This window comes from Protopterus annectens, chromosome 8.part0 (genome assembly GCF_019279795.1).
Source record: "Protopterus annectens isolate FY-2018-M chromosome 8.part0, PAN1.0, whole genome shotgun sequence".
Taxonomy (NCBI): Eukaryota; Metazoa; Chordata; order Ceratodontiformes; family Protopteridae; genus Protopterus; species Protopterus annectens.
The window spans coordinates 814499656-814526648 of record NC_056741.1 but is presented as its reverse complement, the minus strand read 5'-3'; the positions used below and the strand labels follow the sequence as shown (position 1 = coordinate 814526648).

At 42.5% G+C, this 26993-nt stretch overlaps 1 protein-coding gene across 1 annotated transcript in view; it reads right to left on the bottom strand.

Annotated features, from left to right (window-relative positions):
* The window catches only part of USP11 (ubiquitin specific peptidase 11), a 3313221-nt gene that overhangs the window by 436368 nt on the left and 2849860 nt on the right, over nt 1-26993 (bottom strand). Inside the window, exon 21 of the mRNA XM_044080280.1 lies at nt 23983-24132. Coding sequence (XP_043936215.1) covers nt 23983-24132 — 150 coding nt within the window. The remainder of the gene's footprint in view (nt 1-23982; nt 24133-26993) is intronic.

Here is a 26993-nt window from a genome sequence, read left to right as displayed (position 1 = left end):
AAGAAGGGGAAAAAAGTCAGCAAACCTATGGTGTGGACAGCTATAGTGAGGAAGACAATACCCCCACTGGCACAGTTATGTCATAAGTGACCTTCCAGTGACGCTGATGAGGATAATGCTCCATTAGCACATCTTCTCTAGAAGCCAGCTGCAGTGCGTCACAAGAGTTTGCACCAACAGTAGTAGATGGCCCTGACCAACACAATTCTGTCCACTGGAATGAAATTCCATTTGGATCTGGACATGCCTTAACAGTCACCCCCTGCTGATACCATTACTGAAGTGGACTTGCAAGATGCATCACCACTGCAGCACCCTTCCCTCTCTGAAGACTAATACTGGCATTTCACTCTGCATTGCAGTACCACTAACAGCTTATGGGACAAACTGGGACAGTGAAAGTGATGCCTCCAGAAGGAAGAGAGATTGATTTTCTGATTTTTTTTCCTCCCATCTGAGTTGTTTAAGCTTGCAGCTCACAAAACAAACTGATAGAGCGTACAGGAAAGGTAAGCCGTAATACAGATCCTCACTGGAGTCCCTTGAGGCTATCAATCTGGGAATGCACACAGCAATCTCTATTGTACACTTTCCTGACTTGTGGATGTCCTGGGATACTAAACCCTTCTTAAGTTGTGGAACATCAAAGGTGATGCCATGCATACCTCTCAACCTCAGAGCAAGAAATCTGGACAAAGCAATGAATAATGCCAAGACAAAGGACCAAAAATAGGGCCCCTTTTTAAGTACTGCTGTTACAAACTTAGAAAGTTAATAGAGCAGGTTTTGCATTTGCATGCATTTTCTGAAGAGCATGAAGTCTGAAAATCAAATGTCTGTCATTATTTTCTAACTTCATCCCCAATGATCTACCCATGATTTGCCAAAAAACACAATTTTATGACAAACAAACCAAAAATATGAGGCAAAAATCTGGGCATTTTGTGAAAATCTGTACAGCTGAGAGGTATGATTCCATGTGATTGGTTCATCACAATCAAGCAGTACTTTAACTGCAATGACAACTTCAGGAATCAACCCAGAGGCCAGCCTGAACAAGACAAACTGCACAACCTGTGTCCAATACCAGATGCATTGCTGAATTAATGCCAAACCAAGTACCACTTACATTGTAAGGTGTCTGTTGATGAAGCTATAGTGGGATTCTGTGGTAGGCTGTCTTTCTGTCAGATCATGCATGGGAAGCCTCGGCAGTACAGCATCAAAGTATGGATGCTGGCAGATGTACATAATAGACAAGTGCAGGACTTCCAGGTGTATACTAGATGAAAGGAGGAACCTCAGAACATGGTCTTGCACACTGTGCTGTCATGGACCTTACCAAAGACCTTCAGGGTGGACACCACCACATTTACCTTGAGAATTACTTTTCGTTGGTCACTCTGGCACAGCACCTTCTGGAGAAGGGGCTGTACTACTGTGGCACATACTGTACATACAGGACTGGATGGCTATCTGACCTTAAAAAGTATATGCTGAGATTTCCCTATAGAGTACTCTGTCAGATATATTGGGTGAGCAACTGGCTGTAACTAAGGAAATTACTGTTTTTCAGTTGGAACACAGTATCTGAATTGCCTAGACATAGTAAAGCCTTATTAAGTTTAATTCTGCTGGCTGCCAAAAAAGCAACTATGAGAAAATGGAAATCAAAGTCCAAACTAAATGCAAAAGTATTGAGTATTTTTAGAGAAATAAAAACTGAAAGAAGGATCTTTAGAAAAGGGAAAGAACAAATTACATAGAAATATATGGAAATTGTGGGAACAATGCATGCAGAATAATGCTGAGGAGGAGTGAGGTTTAAGGAAAGGCAGGAATTCAGCTATTTATGAAATGTTGGACTGATGATAGTTACAAAGAAAGAAAAGATAAGTGATGTTTAATGTTTGTTAAATGGAAAAAAATGTTAATATGGTTTGTTTTCTTTTCTGTTAATGTATATATGCCTACGTTTTAAAGATGTTGGGGGGGGGGGGTAAATGCCAAGAAGGCTGAATCATTGCGAGTACATACAGCTACAGTGAGGCCCCTTACTTGCCACAAGTTGGAAGCACAACAAGCCTGTGCTTGTATGGTCAACAATGTAGACCCCACCAGAAACAGCTGTTGTCAGTTGCTGTTGAAATGGCAGCAAAGTCAGCATCGCCTGCCCAGCAGTTGCATCCATGTACAATACACACATGACTGGTGTGGATATAGACCAGCTGCAGGCACAGTACCCATCAATGAGGAAAGGCCAGAACAATGTGGTTATACCTCTACTGGTTCCTGTGGGATGTGACAGTGGTTAATGCATTGCTTTTGTTCATGAGAGTGCATAACATGCAGTGGTGTCTTGCAATGGGAAAGTGACATATGTAAGGCAACTACTATTCAGGAAAATCTTTATGGACCAGCTTATAAATGGGTATGAAAATCTTAAACAGCTGCCTCTGTACGTCAAGTGTTGTCACAGCACCACAAAAATACGCAACAACCAGGCAACAGATTTGGCCCTGGAGCACACAATCCCATGTGAGTAAAGAAGGGATGATGCTGGAAGTATTCTGTAAATGGTATTCAAACAGAATCACAGTACCAATGTATAGGATATGCAAAGTGCACCTTTGTGTGGAATTGCTTTAGAGAGTACCATGGCCACACCATTCACAGTGCATAGCTGATGGCACTCCTTGGTACTGTCGCACAGTAAAACACATGGCGTAATGCCTAACAAAATTGGTCTTGCACTGGAAATCAACCTTGCTTCCCTGGGTGACTGCTATAAGTGAAGTAAAATGCTGTCTGCATATTTACAGTACCTGTTGTCCTGAAAGACATTGTTTGGGTTGTGTGTTCTGCCCCACCCAACAGGGATATTAAGCTACAAAGAAGGTTGGTTTACTCTCCCATTATGCACCATCCATCATATATTTGGCTACTTCGCCTGACAGTTACAGATAATCGCCTGCATCTAAAGCAATTTGCTGCTAAAAGAATGAAAACAAGTATCATTTTGCACTTCTGCTGATTATTTTTACTGTATTTCATAAGAATCCTGTATTATTTGTTAAATTTCTCATACTTTAGTGTAGTTTGAAAGCTGAACTGTTTCCACTGCTGCTGTAGTTTTGAATGACTTTGTGTCTGCTAGTTTTACAGGACTGTAATATCTAGATTCTGTGGTTTCCCTGAACTTGAGCTCAAAAAACTGCATTTTTACATTAAGAGTGTTTTCTGACTGTACTCTTGTGGTAGAAGTGTGCTGTAGAAAATCTATACGAGTTAGGGGGTGTTGGCTGAACATTTATTGTGTGTTTTGCTGACTGGTCTGTTGTAAAACTTATTTTTCTGATTCTATACAAGCCCAGTGTTTGTGGTAGGCTGCTCTCCACACAGCGGCGGTTAGCAGTGCCCTGTACAGATGCAAACGCTTTCAAGTTAAAATTTTCCTTACAATAACTATTTCTGCAACCTTCCTCAGTCCCCCTGCTGCTCTAGGAGCATCTGAGTTGTGCTCAGAGCAGCACTGCCTTGTTGGATATTTGCATTTCACACTGAGTAATGCACCCATTCTTCATCTGTGTTATGATTCCAGTCCACTTAAATCTTCCCACTCTTCTCTCTCTCTGGTTAAACCCTTAGGTAAAAAAACGCTGAAACCATGGATAGACACTTTCCTGCTATACCTGTGGTCAGCCTGATGGACATGGGCATCCTGAGGTAATGTGGCAATTGTCTCATGTATACAGACAACCACTTAATCCTGAAACAAACACAGAATGAGAGAGATGTAGTTACACTATGAAAATTGAGACACGACTCTCACATACTGACAAATCAAATGACAAACAGGTTGTCAGCACACACACCCTTTTCCTCACTAAATAAGGTCTTGACACAAACCCACATAGGTGGTGGTACTCATAAGTAACTTACCAAAACCTCAGAAGTCTCCTGTATGCTGCCCACAGAAACCATATGCAAACAAAACCAAGTCAGCATCAACCATTATACATAAAAATACAAATCACAGTGTCTCCACAAGCAAGCCCCTATGGAAAAACACTACACATTCAAACATCTTGGCCATAGGAGACGTCATCTTGAGACACACAGATGTCCCCCTCACCAGGTTAGATGAAGAGCGAGTTACTGTCAGTTGCCTGCCAGGATTCACCAGATCATGCAGGTACTCAGGTCACTCAACCACGAGTACCAGTATGACTCAGTCATAGTCCACATGGGTGTGAATGACCATAGACATACCTGCCTGGACTATATGAAGAGAGGCATGATGGACGTCTCTGAATGTGCATCACAGGCAGGTATGAGCCTGGAATTAAGCATCATCCTACCCTCACAAAGAATGACACCACAATACAAACAGAAAATGATGGACTTTAATTATTGGCTTAACTACTGGTGCCACTTCAAGGGGATCCAGTATTTGTCAGCCTGAGAAGACGTGATCGAGAGATGCAGTTGCAAAGACTTGGTTCAAGGCTACTGAAAGCACCCAGGCATTGTAGCCTTGCACCACTGATAATACATCCAAACCACCCCCGAAAAGAAAACAAAAGGAGGAAGGTGTTTCCACTTACATAAAAATAATCAATCTCTAGACTGGTCAAGCAGGATGACTCACTTGAGCTACTCTGTGTCCAGCTGACCACAGGCAAAATTCCCTACCTTATCATTGCTAGTTACAGATCTCCAACCATGAACCATGAAAACCACTCACCATACCTGAATTTACTAGAATCCCTCACCATCCAGCCTCTCACACTACTCATGGGCGATTTTAACTACCCCTTCATAAACTGGGAAATATACACTACCACTAACACGTAGGTTCAGAGATTCCTGGACTTTGTCAATGCAAATACACTGGAACAGCTGGTCAGCACTCCCACTACAGGCTCAAATATCCTTGACACAGTACTCTCAAACACTGGTGAGCGCTGCACCCCCCCCCTCAAGCATAATGTCCTCATTGGTAAGATCGGATCATAAATTAGTCTCCTTTGAAATAAATATACAAGCAGAACCCCTGCCCAACCCTAAAACCCTAGAGAATTTTACCAAGGCAAATTACCTCCTATTACGTGATAGCACAGGTAATTTTTAAGTCCCCCGTCCATGAAAATATGGAGGCCTATGCAGAAGTACACACAAATACCCCGTACAACTACTTAAAATGCATAGAAACGGCAGTACCTGACCGAGCTAAACTCAGGTCTAGCAGGAAAAAACAAGTCAACCTGGTGGTCCTCTGGCATAAATAGATTATACAACAGAAGGAATAAATTCCTGTCTAGAAGCAAGTGGAAGGGTGAACAGAAAAAAAAATCCCTCAATGTCAACAGGCAAACCAGGGAACTAGGCAAGTCTTCAAAAGCTAAATATGAAACTAAAACAGCTTTCCAATCAAAGGATATCCACAAAGCATTTTTTTTAATTATGTCTGAAATCTTAAGGGGAGTACTCAACAATGTGCTGAGTTGGTTGTAGATGGCACTGCAAACCTGCTGGAAGATAAATTCAGCTCAAATTTCACCCCCATCATCATCTTCATCTCCCGTCACTCCCTATGAAATACCCTACATCATTTCATTGCAGGTTATCACAAAAGAACAGGTGTCAATGCACTACCTAAAGACTGAAACATGGCATCAATGGGCTCTGATGGAATCCCAGTGTGCCTATTAAATTGTTTGAAACATGACCTAACAGACCCACTTGGATCTCTATTGAACCACAGTCACAAGACAAGCTTTGTCCCAGTAGAGTGGAGGACAGCAACAGTCATCCTTCCGCACAACTGGGGACGATCAACGGACCCAGGAAACTACTGACCCATAAGTCTGACTAGCCTTGTGTGCAAAGCCATGGAAAGGAAAAGCATGGACCTGATCAACAATGACACAGAAAATCTCCAGTCTCTAGACTCAATTCGGCTTCTTGAAGGGCAAGTCCTACTGCTCAATCTGGTGGACTTCTTTGAGAAGGTCACCAAAGCCATGGATGAGGGTAAGACAATGGATACTGCCTACCCTGACCTGGCCAAGGCAATTGACACAATACCTCACTTGTGTATTATAGATAATCTCACAAAGTTTGCATAAATCTCTGTCACCAGATGGATAGCCAAATGTCTTAGAGACAGGGCACAAGTTATTACAGTGGGGAGAATCCACATCCAGCAAGAGGCTAGTCACCAGTGGAGTACCACATGGCTCATTGCTGGGCCCCCTCCTGTTTGGGATGCACTTCTTAGTTATCAAGGCAAATGTAAATGGCCTATGACTGACCAAGTTTGCTGATGACTACACGCTGGGGGCAATCACTGAATCCCCCAAACAAAGTTGATATCCTGCAGAAAAGACTGACACAGACTAATGACTGGCATTATAACATTGATAGGGCCCCCCCTCCCCCCAGGGTGGACTCAGTGGCGAGAGATCTGGGTACTCAGACAGTAATCTGAACTTTGACCACCATGTGTCCACAGTGGTGAGGAAATCCTTCTAGATGGCTCAGCGTACAAGTAATGGGATGGCATCAAGATCTAAGGCTGTCATAGCACCACAGTACTTGGCCCTCTTCAAACCAATAACTGAGTGCAATGCACTCTTTGGCATGTATCTTGTCAGGCAACTGCAACAGCTGGGGCATCCTCAGAGGTTTCGCACTAAAAAAATACAGAATATAACCAATATGTCATACATGGACCGATTTAAAAGCCCTATCACTATATTCAGTTCCCTACTGATTACTGAGGAGTGATCTATTCCCAAAATACAAGGTAATCTCTGACCCAGCCCCAATGGAAATGTTGCATAGCCATTAAACCAAGTGCACGAGGGTTACCTGTTCCAAGGATCTAAACCTGATCTCTGACATGAACAGATCATGCTGGAGAGACAGATGTGTGTCCCAAAGACTGCCCCTCCCCTGTAATAGGATTCCTATTCAAGTGAAGCAGAGCCCTTCCCTGACCATTTTCAAGCGGAATCTGTATCAATGGATGGGAAATCACAAATTAACTCCTAGGGTGGTGCCCATGTCCCTTATGGGCAGTCTGTAAAAACTGTCAAAACCCTGTTTGCTGACCCTTGTTACCTTTCCTTTAGGGACAGAAAATTGGGTAAAACTGGCTAAGCTTGTAAGGGCAGTTAACCTATTAATCTCTTATGAACCTATAGTGTCTTCTTCACCAGAGAAACAGTACTACAGCCATAGTAGAGAAACAGCTTCACAGTTTCTTGGGCAAGTAATCATGGTAAATTTATAGCTTAACTTAATTACATGTCTACAGAACAATACCCAGGAAAGGTCAATGGTGGCCACTTAGATGTGCATGCATCTGGGTGAATCATTTTATATTGGTTGGCACTTGGCATGTGTGTGTTAAATGCATGACTGGTCAACACTTCACGTACTGTCTCTCTCAAAGATTGTGGTTGCCAAAGGTGAATGCATGAGTGAAGTAGACAGGTAGTCCGTTTTATTTCCATTTGGGTGAACAGTAACCATCATCTTACTCCACTGGACAGCAAACCTTGGTGTAACATGTATGGCTGCACTGTAAGATGGACACCATATTTAGTAATGTTAATTCCCTGACTTTTTGAACACAGACAAGCATGCTGCTCACAAGCCTTACCTATAAAATCAGGATGGTTTTCTTCATATGCTTTGTTATGCTATAGCTGTGTAGCACTAGTTTTGCAAAAGTTGTTTGTGTGTTGTACTTGTTAGCAGATGAGCACAATGCATATCACATTGCCATTGTAGGGGGCAGGATGATGTCACTCACAAAGTGATTGCAGTTTTCCAGAGTTCAGTTTGTAAAGTGCATAACTCTGTATGTGTGCGCATGCAGAGTGTAATACTTGTTAGCTCTGGGTAGTTGACATGTGAATGTACTGGGGATTGCACATTGTAAGCTTATTGGTCAGCAGTTTACAGAGCACCTGTGTGGTGCTGCAGAAGACGTGGCTGTACCGTCACAAACAATGTGGTGGTGGTACAGGAGAGGCAAGATGTACATGGTAATGAACAAGGTGTATGTAAACACATTAGCCCACTAGTGGTATATTTCTTGTTATTCTAAACATTTCAGCAAACCAAGAAAAGTTAAGTTGAAGTAATGGAAAGTATGAACTTTGTGTATGAATCTGTAGTAACCTGAAGGAGGAAGATAATTAGTGTCCTAAACGCATGCTTTACTTCTGTTGCATTGTCAAAACTAAAGCCAGTCAGGGTTGTCACCAGCCAGCAGGGAATCGTTGGTGACCAAGAGGGCAGAAGTGACATGGGTCAGGTGTTGAGGTATGCTGTGGGAATGATTGCTTCCAGCTCTGAGGAGGGAGAAAACATCTGGACTGTCACTAGACACTGTCATTCTGCATACTGAAGGAAATGGACAAGGCAACTTCACAATTATGTGACTTGAAATACAAAATAGACATTGTGGAGGGCAAGTTGAATTTGTGGCCAAGTACTTGCCTGGTGTGGTTAGACGTTGCATAAAGATTGACCTGGAGGGGAGGAAGGTCATGGAAAGGACTAGGAAAAAGTTCATTGGATAACAAATGGTTTCATGGCATCCCTCAAAGTTGACGTAGGTGGCACCATTGTCCAACAATACCTCTATATGAGTGAGGAGGCAAGAACTTTAAGGATCAATGCTGTACATTTGATACAAAGAGGACTTTTAGAATTTTAAGAAATGCTGTTCTTAGTGTAATAAGTAGTATATAATAAAAGCAATGTGTGTGTCAATAAAGATATTTAATTCTGTTTTGTCTATTTACTAAGCTACACACTGGTTACATGGTCTGTACAGGATGACAGGATTACAGATTTAGGATCTTTCAACAATAATGTTCATTTGCAAAATGAATCTGTGATGGATTTGAAAGGCATGAGTAATTCAAAATCGCTGAAAGACTTATGAAAACGTCCATACTTTGTATACATTTTTTAAACATTTTTCATAATTTCTTTGTTAACAAATTATGTGAGACACTGATCTTCTGGGGAAGGGGTTATGCAATCAGGTTGTTGCTAGTAATACAAATTCAGTAACATGTGGCAGGTACACAGCAAAATAGATAAACATGCAACCGAGGGTCAGTGTATTAGTATTAATATTAGCACAAATATCACCTAAAAGTAGCTAATGGGTTACAAAGCATGATGCAATCTGCATGCTGACAGGATAGGGTAGGCACCCATAGTGCAAACATAGCTGTGGGATGCATTTAGGATTTGAGTCTAATGATAGGTGATTGGAGGACATTTTTATTAAAAAATATTTTATATATTTACATTAATAAAACAAAAAAATGTTTAGATTAGTGTAATAACAGTAGGGCCTACAAAATCAGAGGGTATTAGAGGACAAAACAGTCACAGACAAATATTAGTAATGTTCACTGCATGAATAATATAGAGGATTACAAATGACCAGGTCATCGACTGCAATGTATATATTGCGTGTTCAAGACAGGGATGCTAAGAAATTCACATAGCGAACGAAGCTCAAGAAACAAATCTTTCTATCCATGTTGAGAATGCAACAGTTCATTGTGACTAGATGTCCAGTCTAAATTCTTTGCTGTGCATAGAGATTTATCTGCTCCATATACTACTAGCTAGTTATAAGTAAAATTTACCGATGACGACGAAGCCGGTAAAGCAGTGGGGGAGTGCTTGACATCCCTACATATTCCCTGTTGTGTATACTTTAGCCAACAGCAGGCAGAAATGGCAGCTGAAAAAAAGCAGGTCCATGTCCTGCTTCAGCACTGTCTGCTTCAGTGCAGATGCTATGTTGACAGTGCATTGGGGGTGCTTATTAATTTTTAAATGCCCCTCTAAATATTTAGGTCGGTTCTTGAGCTAGAGTGGTACTGAACCAGGAGGTAATTTAGCCATTTCGTGAGCATAACCACAGAGCTCCATGCACAAAAGAATACTAATTTTCTAGCATTGAGTCTAATACCTTATTAGTGATAGGTCCTGCATGATGGATGAATGTGTAATCTAAAAGATTACATGATTTTGTGGGAATGCATAATGAAGCAGTCATTTCTGGATTCACAGGGCTACAGTTATTAAGGGGTAGTTGCAAAATGTTATGAAATAGTACACATTTTCCATATTTACATTAAAAGTATGCAAAAATGGAATGTGATATCATCATGTTAGGGGGTTGCACAAATTCCGAGTGTCACTCAAAGATTAACATTATAACATGGTGATTAATATGAAGGCTTCACGCGAGATATAAATGTTTGTTTGGTAAAGCATTATGTGTAACAGCTACATATTCATATCAGGATTAACTCTGTAAAATTTGAGTGCTGTACTGGAGAAGTAATGCTGCTGCTGCTGCCAAACACACATTATGGCACACAATTTTGCCATCTGACATGTATGATTTGCTAGATTACTGTTTTGAAATAATGGGAAAATATCATATGAATAATTTTCATTGATTGTGTAATATCACAAAAAGCAGAGTGCAACCTATTCTTCATACATCACTAGAAACCCCTCAAACAAACAAATCACTCAAGATATACTTGGTCTACCTTGCACAGTTACAAAAATATAACCCAATGTTCAAACATAACACTAATACATTTTGCCAAGTAAAACGCAAAATCTTAAATATAAATTCAGCATCAAAAGATATGCTTTTGATGATACCACCACTACGTAGCCCGCTATCTAATGAACAACTTTAGTATTCAGTTCATTTCTGCAACTTGCATGGTTTCTGAAATATTGTGAATCACACGGGGTGTGCCCCGAACAGATGATTTGGGAGAAACCCTCTCACAAAGCGTTTCCCTGTCTTAACCAACTTCTGGAAGTAAAGGGATTAATTAGCCTCCTGCTTGCTCAGGGCTGAATGAGTTACCATCACAAAACAGGCAGGAGTTCTAAATAACCTTCAGAAACATTCTTTCTATCCAGCCTTCTCTTAGTGTCAAACATTGAAATTCAGAAGCTGAGAAAATGGGGAATATGACTTTTTTAAAAGCTGATTGTTCCTTCATGATGCCTGTCAATTATTGGGGTTAGAATTACTTTGTTCCTGGAAATGAAGTTATAGCTTCTGGTCGCTCTTTTCGACAGACTCTGTAAGCTTACAAATGCATCTCTTCAGTACTACTACAACATAAAAGTGTTACATTTTTTCCCTTGCATTCCTCTTTATAAACTTTTCATTATATTTATCAGGATTTTCAAATATGTAAAATAAATCAGCCTTAAAAATTCTCTCCCAGATAACATTTCCTAACTTCTTAAGACCTTTAACTTTTTCTTCCTCTATAACAATAAAAAAAGTTATGTTCTTACCATAACGTTTCATCTGTGTTGTCGATCTTTATTAATTCTTGACTGTTTGGTTCAATTCCGATCCTCGGAACAGACTTGGCCGTTACATCAAGCTCACGCCAGCCAAAAACTCTCAAGCTAAGGCTACTCATACTGCCTTTCTTCCCTTTACCTCAGATTGAGTTTGCCCATTATGAAGAAAATTATGGAAGCTCTGTCTTAGCAACAACAATACCAGACACCCAGGACTAGTTCCGAACCTCCAGGAGTCCCTAGGAGGGGGCCAGAGCGCAAGATGTCAAGAATGAATCAAGATCGACAAAACAGATGGGAGTGTTATGGTAAGAATATAACTTCTTTATCTGATGTTGTCAATCATCATTCATTCTTGACTGTTGGGGCAAAGTCCCCAGCTACTTTAGATCCTGGGAGACCCTAAGAAAGGGTATTCCTGAGCACCACAGAGCCAAAGGATGCTCTTCCCCTGGAGACCATGTCTAATTTGTAATAAAGTTTTAGCTGCGCACATAACTTCCACAGAAGCTCTGGAATGAAAAACTACTGAAGTGGAAACAGATCTGGTAGAATGCGCTCTAACTTTTGTTGGTAAACTGAGTTTATTTTGACTATAAATAAATGCAATGCAGTCTCTCAACCATTTTGACAGTGACCTTTGAAACTGGTTTGCCCAATTTAGTACCTGAAAAGGTCAAATGGTTGGTCCGACTTTCTAGATGATTTTGTTCTGTCCAAAAAAACGTAATTGTCTGTGGACATCCAAAAAATGCAAGCAATATTCTTCCTTGTTTGAGAAATTTGGAAATAAGACTGGTAAATCTATGGTCTGAATAATACTGGAGTCTGATACTACTTTAGGCAGAAAGAAGGGATTAGTTCTGAGTTATACTCTGTGAAAAATGATATACGGATGCTTCACACACAAAGCTTGTAACTCAAATTCTCCTGGCAGACGTGACAGCTGCCAGGAAGAGGATCTTCCAAGATAAAAACTTGAGATCACAGGTGGCTGCTGGCTCAAAAGGTTAATGAACCAAACATTGCAAGACCAAGACTAAAACCCAAGGTGCTTATGGAATCTTTGAAAGGCGGTTTCAAATGTAAAGCGTACTTACGAAATGTTTTGCAAAGAAGGTGAGACATCAAAGAATGATCATCAAATCCATTATGGAAAAGAACCAATGGGAGAAGTTGATGTTCCCAATTGAAATAAGGTGGCTAAGTATTCCAAGACCTTAACTGGAGCCAAGAAAGGATAAAGACAGTTTTTATCAGACCAAATAGTAAATCTCTTCCATTTGCTAAGATAAAGTTTTCTGGTGGATGGTTTATGAGAAGACAGAAGTATCTTTTGCATTGGGAAGACAAGTTGTTTCGCCCGTCAATTACTGGAAGTGGAGAAACCAAGCAGTCAGCTTGAGATTTTGAAGGTTGGGATGGATCAAGCCCTGAGGATGAGATAACAGATCTGGAGCTGGATCCAGAGTCCACTGGTGGTGAACTAGGTGAGGCCAGAGAAAGGGAAACCAGACTTGACAATGCCAATAAAGTGCAATGAGAATCACTTTGTTTCTCAACTGTTGGGCTTTCCTCAGAAAGTGGGAAATTAGAGGGATTTGGTGGGAAAGCATACAGAAGTCCCAGGGGCCAATCCTGGAGAAGAGCATCTCTTCGGGACTCCCTGCGAGGGGGGGGGGGGGCTACGGCAAAATAGCTGCTGCATTTGTGGTTTATGGGAGAGGGAAACAGGTCGCAGCAAGGCTGACCCCATCGACGAAAGATTCTCATCACTACGCTGGGATTAAGATACCACTTATGAGGTAGAAGGATACACCTACTTAGAAGGATACACCTACTTAGTTTGTCCACAATCACACTGGAATTCCCCGGAATGTGTGTTGCTATAAGAAAGTGGTTGGAGGTGATTGCCCATTACCAAACTCTAAAAGCTTCCCAACAGAGGATATGACCTGGCTCCCCCGTATGTTGATGTACCAGACTACTGACATGTCTGACTGGATAGCAACTGTCCCTGAAAGAAGGGCAGACTGGAATGCTTGCAATGCTAAAAGCACTGCCCTCAGTTCTAGGGCATTGATATGCAGATTCGCCTCTTGAGGGGACCAAGTGCCTTGGACTCTCTTTCCCTGAAAATGCCCCTTCCATCAGGGAATCATCCGTGGTCACTATGGCCTTGGGCTGACAGGGGCAACTCCATAAATTCTCTTCTAGCTTCGCTCACCAAAATAAATCCTGTCTGCAGTGGTTCATTATGAGGACTGGGTGGGACACTGGGTGAGTTAACAGTGACCACTGTGACGCCAAAAGCCACTGAAGCAGCCTTGTGTGGTACCTTGCCAGGGGGACTAAAGTGATTGTCACTGCCATGGACCCAAGAAGTTGTAAAGCTAGATGAGCAGGAACTTTGTGTTGAGAGAGTATCAATTGAAGTTGCGACCTCAACTTTACCAGTCTGTTATGATGAGGGGAAGCCATGCAGGATTTTGTGTTTAATTTTTCTCCGATGAATTCTACATCCTATGTGGGAGATGGTTGTGATTTTTCTCTGTTTAATGAAATGCCTAAGAACATCGCTAGACATAGAATGAAGCCCAAAGCAGAAAGCAACAGATGCCTGGTGGGGGTGGTGAGGAGCCAGTTGTCTAAATATGGAAACACATGGAATCCCTGTAGGCTGTAGTGAGACCAAAGGAGAGTGCTCGAAATTGGTAATGACTGGCTCCTAGCCAGAAGTGGAGACATCTTCTGGAACGTTTGCCCATCTTTATGTGGTAACACCATCCTGAAGATCTATGGAGCACATCCAATAGTCTTTTTCTAGAAAAAGGAAGGATAAAATGAATTGTGACCATCCGTAATTTTGCTTGTTGCACAAACTTGTTCAATGCACTGAGGTCTAAGATTGGCCTCCAGTCACCTGTCTTTTCTGGCACTAAAGAATCTTGAGTAAAATCTGGATCCTACCTGGTGTAGTGGGACTGCTTGGATGACTCTTTTTTGAAGCAGCTTTTGAATCTCTATTGCTGCTATATCCCTCTGACGGGGTGGAACATCGGGGACTTGCCTTTGTGGTTTGGGAGAAAGATTGAAGGAAATATGGTAACATCTAGTAATTATTGTCTGCACCCAGGAATCCATTGTTAGAGAGTGTCGGGCTGAGTGGTGCACAGAAAATCTTTCCCAGACTGTTTCCAGACGTAAGCAATCGAGACTTCGCTGAGGAGCGCTGTGCTGTTAGGGTTGTCCAGAAAAAGGAGTCCCGGGAACCCTGGTTGCATGGACCCCCTCTGCCACTAGAGGGGCATCTTCCCAAAGAGTCCCCCCCCTCTGCCCGGGGGGGGGGCTCACCACGTGTCCCAAACAGGCCCTTGGGTCTTCTTGAATCACATCTTTCCACTCCTTTGATTCCTGAAGTATGGTTGCTGAGGAGTGGAAAAACGCACACCCACAGCAGAAAGGGTCTTTCCGTCCTTCTCACACCTGGCTCTCTCTCTGACGTTTGGGCCAAACAAAGAAGTATCATCAACAGGAGCATTGACAAAGTAAGACTTAAAGGGATCTGCAAAATCACACAAGCGCATCCAGGTGTGGCGCCTAAAGGCAACGCCTGTATCCGCTGCCCTGGACGTCCCTTTGGCTGTATGTGCAACAAGCCGCATAGACGAGCTGGAGATTGACACTAGGGTGGCAAGCTGGGAGGCAACCTTATCCCAGTCCTCGTCAGACACTGCTCCTGCCAAGGTATCTGAAAGCTAGTTATCGGATCCCTTTGAAGTCGGGCGAAGTGTGCCATGAATTTCAAGGACCAAATAGCAAAGGTCGTTGAAACAAAGACTCGTTTCCCAAATCTGTCCATTTTCTGAGACACTCAGTTTGGAGGATGAGCAGTTGAACTCTCTTCAGTGAATTCTTTTTTAGTGGCTGCCGCCACCACCATGGCATCCACTGCTTGACTACTCGACCAATGGGGCTGATCCTTCGGGGCCAGAGATAATTTTGTCTGGTCAGCGGGGAATTGTCTCTATGATGTTAGCAACCTTCCACTCACACTGCACGATGAGTTTAATTAGGTCATCTGCAGGCGGGGTCACCCAACAAGTAGACGGCCGGGCACGAAAAGCCTGCAAGAAGACAGACTCCTTAGAGGATAGGTTTGAGGACTTCCAATCACCCCTGTTTCAGAATCTCCAGGATGTCTCCAAAGGAGACATCTTCAGGGGGTGATCATGGGGACCCTTTCCCTTCATCAAAATCTGTATCTTCAGTGACAGATTCTTCTGGAGAATTCAGGTGCTTCCTCTTGCACAATCTCTTACAGGGCAGCTCCTCAGGGGGAAGGTCTGGAGGAGGACTCCAAAGACAAGGGGAACCTGTATTAGGGTATCTTGCTGCTCCTGTGCCTGCTGTCCTGAGGTAGCAGATTGTGACAGTTGGGAGCCAGATGATACATAAATGTGACACTCCAATAGGGATGGTATCAACTGTGAGCCTGCTGAGGCCAGGGTTCTCTCCATAATTAGAAAGTAAGGCTCACCCAGTGAGGGATGGGAGCCCAGAACAGAGAAAGACAACCTTGGAACCAGGGTCACACCCCACTCCAATGACCTGCCTCCCAGAACAGGAGCCGAGAGAGGACTCAAAAATGCCAGAGCACCAGGAACCATAAACGTCGCAGTGGAAAACATTAGAGCTGATCAAGGGATCCTGGAGCCAGTAGCCAAATCTTGGTCCCGTGGGTGTATCGCCTCTGATGGAGCTAAAGACTACAGAGTCGGTTCCAGTACCAAGGTGAGATCCCCTGTCGGTACTGAAGTAGCTGGCACCGGGAATGTCAAAGTAGTGTGCTCCAAGCCATGCAGAGAGGTTGAAGGAGAAAGATATGTGGGAGTCAGTCTTAGGAGAGTAAACCTCAGCTCCAGGAGGGAGGTCTGAGAGGGAGCAGGAAGATCTCTGGCTGCCAAGAGCCGATCCACCAATCTAACTACATCCAGTTCCGAAAGACTCCTGCTGGAATGGATGGATATTCCTGAAGGCGATTCCAGTCTGTCTACAAAAGGACTGAATTGCTGACCCAAAAAGGGGTCTACAGATGGGGAGTATCTAGTCCTGGGGGTACTTAGTATCTCGACCTTCAGCACCATGCTCGGCTGAACAGAAAATTGTTTGGCAGGGGAAGATGGAATCAAAATATTTGAGGAGACAATTGTCGGTGCCAGGGAGGTCGGCAGTACCGAAGACAAGGTCAGTGCCGTAGGAGTCTGGGCAGTCTCAATGATACACGGCACCGTGGGGAATTTAACCAGTTTCGGTGCTGGAGCAGGAGTCGGTGCAGTCTTAGGAACTTTAGGCTTCGGTTCCGATGGATGAGTCAAAACCTGAGACTTTGGGGTCTTAGATTAGTGTACCTTGGGGGAGGACAGTACCGAATGGCTCCGTTTTTTTTTTTATTCTGTCCTGGGAGATATAGATGTCTCCGCTTCAGTAAATGGCCATTTTAGCAATCCTTTAAGAATGAGTTTCTTTTGTCTCTCTGCAAGAGTACGAGCACTGAAACCCTTGCAGAGTTCACACGGAGGTTGTATCTGAAGATGAGGGACACCCAAGCAATAAACACATGAAAGATGCCCATCGGAATTCGATATCATTCTGCTACAGTCCTTAAATTGTTTGAACCCTGTGGCTCCCTTCTGCTTTTCTGACATTTTTCTAGCCAAAAAATTGCACATGCACACACAAGGCACAGACACCTGTGAAAACAAGAAGTAAAGAATAAAGCTTTTTATTTATTATTTTTTTTTAATACCAACAATGGTACTTGAAGATTACCCACAAAGAGGGTAAGAGAAAAAGGTAGGAGGGAAGGAAATAGGGATACCAGCGATGGTATCAAAGAAATACCAACAGGAAGAGGGAAAAGTGGGGCCTATACCAATGATGGTAAGAAGAATACCTAGAAGGTAAGAAAAGAGTAGATACAAATCACTCAACAAAAGAGAAAGTACAGTTTTGTACCTACCATAAATGTAGATGTCCGATAGGAATGCGTCTGCAGTCCTTACAAATGGGTTGTCCTGTCGTCAGGCAGCCCTTCGGTCGGCCGGATTCCAAAGTCTGGGTCTGGCCTTGGCTGGTGTCGCACTTCACCCGACGTCATAGCTGCAGTTATTTGGGTATAAAGGCATCAGCCGACGCCATCTTTCTCAGTGTTTCTTGCCCCAGATGCCAGGTGCCCTCTAGGAAGGCTAAATTTGGATAAATGCCAATGATTCCAAATAGTAGAGAGCAGACACAAAAAATAAGCATGTATGTACATATATACAAACAAATACACCATAACAGATTCCCCCAGCTAGCTATAAGATGGGCAAATACCCTAGGAGTACCACAGAGGGGAAAGGTGGGAGGGTAATCCTGACTGCAGATGCATTCCTATCGGACATCTACATTTATGGTAGGTACAAAACTGTACTATGTCCTTCAAGGATGCATCTGCAGTCCTTACAAATGGGTAGAATACCATAGCCAAACTGGGGAGGAGGAAAAAGGAAGTTATGGTGTAGTTAAGATCCCTTGCAAAACAGCAGTGGCAAAACCTGCTCGGGATCTAGAGTATAAAGGTAAATTATAATGCTTGGCAAATGTATGCACGGAGCTCCAAGTAGCAGCCTCTAAAATGTCCTTGGTAGCCACTCGTAGGAAAGCTGTGGTAGTGGCTGTAGCCCTTGTAGAGTGAGGCCTGATGTTTTCTGGAGTTTTCTTTCCATGGTAGGAGTAACAAAATCTGATACAATTTCCTATCCACTTTGAAATAGTCTGTTTTGAAATTGCTTTTCCTTCCATTCCTGTTGCATATGCTACCAGAAGCTGGTCAGTTTTTCTATTGCCCTTGGTCCTGTCCAGGTAGTAGCGTAATTGTCTATGTACATCCAAGGTATGCAACAGTCTTTCTCCCCTGTTCTGTGGGTTGGGGAAGAATGTAGGTAGGTGGATAGCCTGATTTAAAGATACTCTGGAGACCACCTTAGGCATAAAAGTAGGATTTGTTCTCATGGACACTCTATCTTGATGGAAGATCAGGAAGGGTTGTACTGCCATTAATGCCTGTAGCTCAGATACCCTTCTTGCTGAAGTGATTGCCAGTAGGAAAGCAGTTTTCCATGATAAATATTGTAATTCTGCTGTTGCTGCTGGTTCGAAAGGAGGGAGTGTCAATTTTTCTAGCACAAAGTTCAAGTCCCATGCTGGTAAAGGTGGTTTCCTAGGAGGTTTTACATTTTTAATTCCTCTGAGAAACTGCCTGAGTAGGGGATGTGAGAAGACTGGAGGATCCAAGTCGTATTCTGCTGAAATAGCTGATGCATGAATCTTAATGGAAGACTAGGACAGGCCTTTGTGAAAGAGCTCTGCCAAGTATTCCAGGATGTTGGCTATGTTTACCAGTGACACATCTTCTCCTTTTGTAGTACTCCAAATGAGGTATCTTTTCCATTTTGCCGAGTAATTTTTCCTTGTTGAGGGTCTGCGAGCCTCCAGGATAATGTCTTTAACCCTTTGGGATAAATTTGGGTTAATTGGCCTTATGCAATGTTCCAGGCAGTCAGCTGCAGCGTTTTCAGGTTTGGATGCAGGGTGTTGTAGTTGTTCTGTGTTAACAGCAATGGAACCAGGGGTAAGGGCCACATTTGTTCCCGAGACATGCTCCTCAGTAATGGGTACCAATGTTGTCTTGGCCAGTCTGGAGCTATCAGAATGATCCTTGGACGCTCCTCTTTGATCTTCAATAACACCTTGTGCATCAAAGGAAGTGGTGGGAATGCATATGCTGCCAGGTTTTTCCAGCTGAAAGAGAGGGAGTCCACCTTCCAAGCAAGTGGGTGGTACGTCCTTGTGCAGAATTTCTGTAGCTGGTGATTGTGTGGGGATGCAAATAAGTCTATTTCTGGGAGTCCCTATTTTCTTGTAATGGTTTTGAAGATGTCCGGATGCAGCATCCATTCGTGGGCATCCGTGGTAGTCCTGCTTAATCTGTCTGCTAGAATGTTTTCTTTTCCTGGTACAAAAACTGCTTGTATGTTTTCTTTTCCTGGTACAAAAACTGCTTGTAACTGTATGTTGTAGCTCAGGGCCACATTCCAGAGGTCCAGTGCCATCCGGCATAGAGGGTACGAATGTGTGCCTCCCTGTTTGTTGATGTACCACATAACTGTGGTGTTGTCTGTCCTTATCATCAATTGGCCTTGTCGTAGGAATGGTCTGAATTGCCAGTTTTACTGCCAGCATTTCCTTTAGGTTTATATGTAGGTGTAGCTGGTCTGGAGTCCATAAACCTTGAATGCACTTGTCCAGCATTTGTTTTGATGTGTCTAGCTCTGCACCCAAAAAGGTTATCCTTTGGGATGGTATCAGCCTTGACTTTGTTATATTGACTGTATATCCCAGGGCTTGTAGCAGGTAAATGACCCTTTGCAAGTCTTCTGCTAGCTTGTTTTTGTTGTCCGCTTGTATAAGGCAGTCGTCCAGGTAAGGGTAGATTTGGATTCCCTGAAGCCTGCAATGAGCAATTACTGATGCCAGGCATTTCGTGAACACTCTGGGCACAGTAGATAAGCCAAAGGGCAATGCTGAGAATTGATAATGCTCTGATCCTGCAAGAAATCTGAGGTATCTTCTGCAATTTGGTCGTATGGGGACGAGCAGGAATGCCTCCTTGAGATCTAGCGTTACCAGCCAAGACTCCTTGCCCAGCATGGGAAGAAGCTGCTGTAGAGTCAGCATTTTGAATTTTGGAACAATGAGGAATGTGTTTAAAGCGGACAGGTCGAGAATAGGTCTCCATTTGCTCTCTTTTCTTGGTACCAGGAAGAGTCTGGAGTAAAATCCCTTTCCTTGCTCCATAGATGGTACCTTTTCTACAGCTCTCATCCTTAATAATTGAGATATTTGTTTTAGAGCTTCTGTCTTTTGATTTGGAGGTAGGTTTGGCATTCCTCTCTTCCCTGGTAGAGTATGGAAGTGAAACCTGTAACCTTGGTCTATTGTAATGTAATGCCAGTTTGTTGAAAATAAGGCTAGCTTCCCGCCTAAGGGTGCTTGTAGTTGTTCCCTGGTAGGCGGTGCCAGAGCCAAGTCACTGTGATTGACCTGTAGTTGTGGTGGTGGCTGTGGCTGTGTCTGTGGCTGTGCCTCGCTGGTTGTTGCCCCGCCACTGGTGTCCCCTGTAGGCACCCTTGGATTGGCTTCTGCCTCTTGAACGCCTATTCCTGCCTCTCTGAGTTCTGGAGGAGTCTGGAAAGGACCAATTCTTGGAGGGCCAATTCCTGCTGAACCTCGGAGGTTGGACCTGTAAGAAATCTTTCACTGTTTGGACAGATTTTGCCTTTTCTTCCATCTTCTTCAGCACTTGTTGTGCAGGAGAGCCAAACAAATTGATCTTATCCATAGGAGCATCTAATAGTTTTGATTTGACATGGTCTGGTAAGGCCTGTTCTTTTAACCATGCATGCCTTCTGATAACTGTGCCAGTCATGGCTGATCTAAAGGAAGCCTCCAGTGCATCATAGCTGCATTTTAAGGAATGGTTACTGACTTGTTGAATGTTATGTACCATTTCCTGCACATATTTTTTGTCTACTGTTTCATCCGAGGACAGTTTTTTGGTTAACTGGTCTAGCATAAATTCTTGATACTGTATCATGTGAAATTGACAGTTCAAGGCCCTAGCTGAAAGAGTAGCAGAAGTGTAAACTTTTTTACCCCATCTCTCTAAGGATCTGGATTCCCTTTCAGAGGGGAGGGGGTTTTTGGCAGAGGTAGCTGCTACAGCCTTAGGTCCTTGGGAGATCTGCAAAAGGAGCCTTATACAAGTGGTAATGTGTGTCCGGGACCCTGTAGTATCTATCGGGCTTAGCAGGGGCCGGAGGTAGAGAATCAGGAGCAGTACAAGCATCATTAAATGCATCATCTACAACAGACAGAACTGGAGGTATGGCTAAAGGCCTATGTTGTGGTAAATGCAGAAAAGTTCTAAGCCTTTTTCTGGAATCTGAAAAATCCTGGCCCTGCCACTGAAATTGTTCCCTCATAGCATGCAAGGTTTCCCCAAAAGAAAATTCCTCAGGCGGAGAGGCAGAAGGGATGGACTCTTCAGCATCAGAGTCTTCATAAGGGGAGTAAGGAGCCTCTGGAGGGTCTGTATCATTTGAATCATCAGAGGAATCATCTGTAGACACTGGCTCAGGGGGCTCTGCTCTAGGCCTCTGCTCTGGAGGCGGGTGAGAGGCCCTGACTGGTTGAGGTTGGGATCCTCGGATTAAAGAAATGAGATCCTCTGCTAAACTAAGCATTTGCGAACTAGAGCTAGGCCTGTGAGAGGGGGTCTTAGCAGGCATAGATTTAGTAGCTTTAGCCCTGGCAAGGCCTTAATGGACATGGCTGCAGGTGGCCTAGCAGCTCCACGTGCAGGGGTTGAAATATCCAAGGGAATAGTGTCTGATAATTCCTGAGAAACTGCAACAGCAGGTGGGATTTCAGAAGCCGATTCCACGAGGTTGGAAGAGGCCTCGGTAGAAGGTAAGTTTTCGGTTGAAGGAAGAGCCGCTTGCTCGGTTTCAGCCGAAACCGAGACACACGCGGTTGGCTTAACCGCGGTTTCGCCCGAAACCGTGGACCGCGAGTGTCGGTCCTTTTCCTTGCGTTTTTTAGATATTTGCGAAGTCGGAGGATCCGACGGCATAATATAAGCAAAATCGGAGCCAAAAAACTCCTCAGCAAATTCCGACCAACGTCTAAGCGTCCGCCAGTTAAAAGAAGCACAGGCTAGACAAGCTGCGACGTCGTGGTCTGGTCCTAGACAAGGTAAGCATTAAGAGTGGAAATCTTTATGAGGTATTTGTTTCCCACAAGTTAAACAGTTATTCACTTTTTCTGACATCGGCTGAAGCAAGAAAAAGTCCCCAACGGGGTACTTAGCTTTTTAGAAGTCTTCGGTAGTAGTATTCGGTAGTATTCTCTGGTTCTGACCGACCGGCACTTGCGAACAGCTTCTGCTTCGGGCGCCACGCGGCAAGAAAGACTGAGGAAGATGGCATCGGCTGATGCCTTTATACCCGAATAACTGCAGCTATGACGTCGGGTGAAGTGCGACACCAGCCGAGGCCAGACCCAGACTTTGGAATCCGGCCGACCGAAGGGCTGCCTGACGACAGGACAACCCATTTGTAAGGACTGCAGATGCATCCTTGAAGGACATCATTCGAGAGCAAGAGAAAGAGGAAATAATGAAAAAGGTTAGACAAAAATAGTTATATAATAATAAAAAAAAAAAAGTTTAGCACTTAGCTGAAAGCACAGCTGATGCGTCCGATTTTCTACGTGGCAAACAAGACATGAGGTAAAGGGAAAAGACAGTATGGGTTGACAGTTTTTGGCTGGTGCGAGCTTGATATAATGGCCAAGTCAGTTCCGAGGATCAGAACCGAACCCAACAGTCAAGAATGAATGAAAACTGACATCAGATATTAACATTTTAAGTCTTTGAATTTAAGTAATTTTATCATTTTTTGCATAGCGTTTATAATTATCGGTGCTGCAAACAACCCAAGAGGAAGAAAAAATGCATGCCTTGGTAAGCTATTTTTCACCAAAAGCTGAATTAAGATGAGGGTGACAGACACCAAGCAACATCTTCTCAGATAAGATTAACAATTTCCTCAAACTCTTAAAAAATAAAATGCTAAGCAAGTTAGCAAAACCTAATGACAGGGAAATTAGGCCACCAGATCAAGGAAACTACTTGTGAACAGAAAAACACAGCTAAAGGACTAATGCTTGAAATGCAGCAAGAAATTAAGGCAGTGCTGGACATGCATCTCAAACTGCAGACACTGAAAATAAGAATAAAGGCCCTTGAAAAGTAAGTACAACTTGACAAAAATTTAGACATCCAATTAGTTTAAAATTTGAATACCAAACTGTGCATAACTCATCCTGCTTCCAGTAGGAACATGGAGATGCTGCTCAGAAACATGCTTAAAAACAGAGTGACAAAAAAAGTAGAAAAATATAAGCACATCAGAAGCAGTGTAAAATCTGTAGGCTTTAATAAACTATACTGCAAAATTCAACCACATGAGGTCATTTTCGCTTTGTGCTTCTGAAAAAGGGAGAGATCAGATGTCTGTTCTTTAAATTACAGGCGCCACTAGTATGTTGGTTCACATAGTGTACTTTTCTGTGTACTAGACATACTCAAAAAAAATGTAATGAGGGGGATTCAGAAAACTGTGTAAACAGATAAAAACAAACCTGAAAATAGGGACAACTTGTGCAGGGGTAAATCAGGCTTGAAAACACACTCCTCTAAAACAGAGACAGAGATATGGTGTTGGGTAACACTTTTTACACAATGCATACTCCAAATGGTGAGAAAAGCAACATAGAGGAAAGTTTTCCATACAACATACAGGTTAGATAACCATCTAGAAACAATACTGCAACCACAGTCATCCATGAAGAAAGATGTAAAGACATAGACGTAGAAAGTGTTCACAAACATACGGCATAATAACTATAGAACATTACCTTATAGGAAATTCTACCAGAGTGTCTAGCTTCTCTCTTGAGTACTTGGTGTAAGAGAAGCGCTTCAGGTGAATGATTAGGACCTCTGGAAGAGACCATAAATCCAACTTCTTTGTAGCAAGCTGATGTTTTTTACAGGTTGGACAGTACCTAGGAAAATATAGTAAGCACAATTATGCTTTATACTTCAACACAAGCTGAAGACCAAAACAACAAGGTGAAATTGGAAACATAAGCATGAGCAACTGAATGACAGCTTTGATGAAAAAGAATTGTAAAACACTGTGTGATAGTACAGAATATCATGCATCACATTACTTAACAATTCTTCCTACTTCCGTCTCTCACTTACTGGCTGTACCTCATCCCTTCCAATATGAAACTCCCTCCTTTCTCATTCACTCATGTCCAAACTCACACTCCGCAACTAGCATAACATTCAAAAGTCTTTGTAAATTGAAGGCAGTGCACATTTAATCATGTCTTATGCACACTGGTATTTTCACATAACATTTTGTATATTTACTCTGGCTGAGTCTAAAAATAGTCAGAACTCGGTGCTCTACCCAGGTAAACAAATTCAAATCAATAAATGAAATGCATTCTGTATGTCTTGCTGTAACAGAGACAGCACAGTGAGGAGGTGTACAAATAAATGGTGGCTAAACTGGCTTGTGTGAAAAATGGTTGAGTATATATTGTCAGAAGAGAACGTATACCTTTGTGAATGTACCAAAAACTACTTGTGTTTTGCTTTATTTGCTACAGATTCCAAGCTTTATCTCTCTCTTTTAACATTGATCTGGTTTCTTTTGTTTACCAAGGGGCATACTTGGCTTTTATTTTATTGTTCTTAGTGGAGCTAGTCTATTCAGAATGTTCAGGAAAATTAAGCTGAAGTATTCTATACCTTCCTCTAGGGGGAGATGTTTCATTGGTACCCATTTACAGAGTTTAAGGTTGGATATGAAATTTTGTGTGTTAAAAGTTCTTTTTTTTTCCCTCCTAATTTCATGATAACTGGTGAGTTTTGCTGGATTTATTCACTGCCTAAATAAACAAGTTGGAAGATGATCGCTAAGACTATATGGAAGACAACTAGCATGTAAAGACAGAGGTCTGTTTGTCAATATCCAATCAGGGATGGATTGCCTATTTGATATTTCATCAATTCTAGTGGGAGCTTGTATGACTTGGGTGAAGCCATGGAGGTTTATGTGATTTGAAAGGCTTTGAGAGTTACAAATATTCCAATCTGTGCTGAAGTCCCCCATAACAAACGTTTCCTGGGAAACAGAGTTTGAGGACCAGCAAAGAATGTGTTCTAGGGTGGAGAGGTTACCTGTAGGTATATAGGTTCCAACGATGTTTAAGTATTTTATTGGAGTTGATCTTAAGTTTTGTACAGATTACTTCCACATTACTGAAGTCAGGAGTACTTTGTTGTAGGATGTCTAGAATAAGGTTACTTTTAAATGGAATGGCTATTCCCCTCCATTACTGGCCTATCCACCCTATACATACTGTAACCTGGAGGTAGAATTTTATTACCATTAATTTCTTGATTTTAACCAGGTTTCAGTAATCACAGCGATGTCAGGAGAGTAGTGGGCGAGAGTGGCATGAAGTTGTTGGGTTTTGTTAACGATACTTCTAATGTTCAAATTTAATAATAGGAGGTCAAAGCCTTTCTGAGAGAGGTTTAGTAAACTATGGCTGCCATACTGGGGTGTTTCTTGAAATGGGTTGGTGTTGGGGCCAGGGTTTGGATGGATATCTTTGCTACGGGTTATCTGTTAGGCGCTGTGCGATATGGTCTTGAGGAGTTTTACTATGACTGCTTTATATTTCAGTGAGACATTGGGATTGTTTTGTTGTGGTATTATAGTATAGGTAATTTGATCAATGCAAGTAATTTTGTAATTTGAGGGTGATATTTTAATATTTAAATGTTTTATCTGTGGTGGATAGGGAAATGGCATATTATAGGGGGTTGCTGAGCCACTGAGACTAATGTGGTATAAGGTGAGGTTTGCTGCTTCTGTTAGGAGTATTACTGCAGTAACATGGATGAGTATCGTGCTGACTTATTCGAATGTTAGTGAATGTAATGATTTTTTGCAAATGTGTTGCTGTATTGGAATAGTTTGGAGAGTTATATTAGTTATAAGTATTGCTATCTTATTATAGGGGGAGACTAGTACTTTGTAAAAGTGATGTAATTTAGTTTGCTAGTTGGGTTGTGTAATAGGACTTGTAGGTGTGGCTACTTTAAAATAAATTTCAGCATAGTGGGGTGGGTGGAAAATGGGGGTAGGGGAGCAGAGAGAGCCCAAGTGCAGCAAGGGCAAATGGAGCGGGTAGAGCCAGACCATGGCATGCACTAAAAGAAATATAATCAGCTATCTAGGTTTGTTTTAATCCAGTTAAGTCATTTTCCAATTCAGAAGCACTTTAAAAAGTAAATATTATTTCACTTGCTGGTGATTTGAGCCTTTGATTAACAAAAATTAGAATAATTACTGCTTAGCCAGGGTTTATTACAGTGTACTCGGTTAGTAAATCCCTTTTCAGCAGCTGCATTACATGAATGTGATATTTTCTATGTGCTACTTGTACTTACGGCTATATGTAGGTTTATTAGCTTAAGTAGTGGCCCAGGAAAACTAGTTTGAGCTGCCAACCCAGGCAATGTGCTCACTAGATACATTTTAAGCCTTTTAGAAATTCTTCTGGTTTAGTTAAAATAAAAATCCCCTAACAGCTGACCTATACTATTTTCAGGTGGTTCTCTTTCTTGCCCAAGTATCTTTGAGGTCCTGGATGCTTGTCTGGAGTATGTGGTTGTAATTAATGTGTTTCAGGGTAACTTAAGTGATTCAGGGGTGACTGCTACTGAATCACACACTGCAGGTCCAGATAGCATGGAGAAACCTTTAAAAAAAACCCTATGGATGATGAGACAGGGTTCACCCAACATGACAGCCTGCAACTCAAACTCTTCTTGCAGA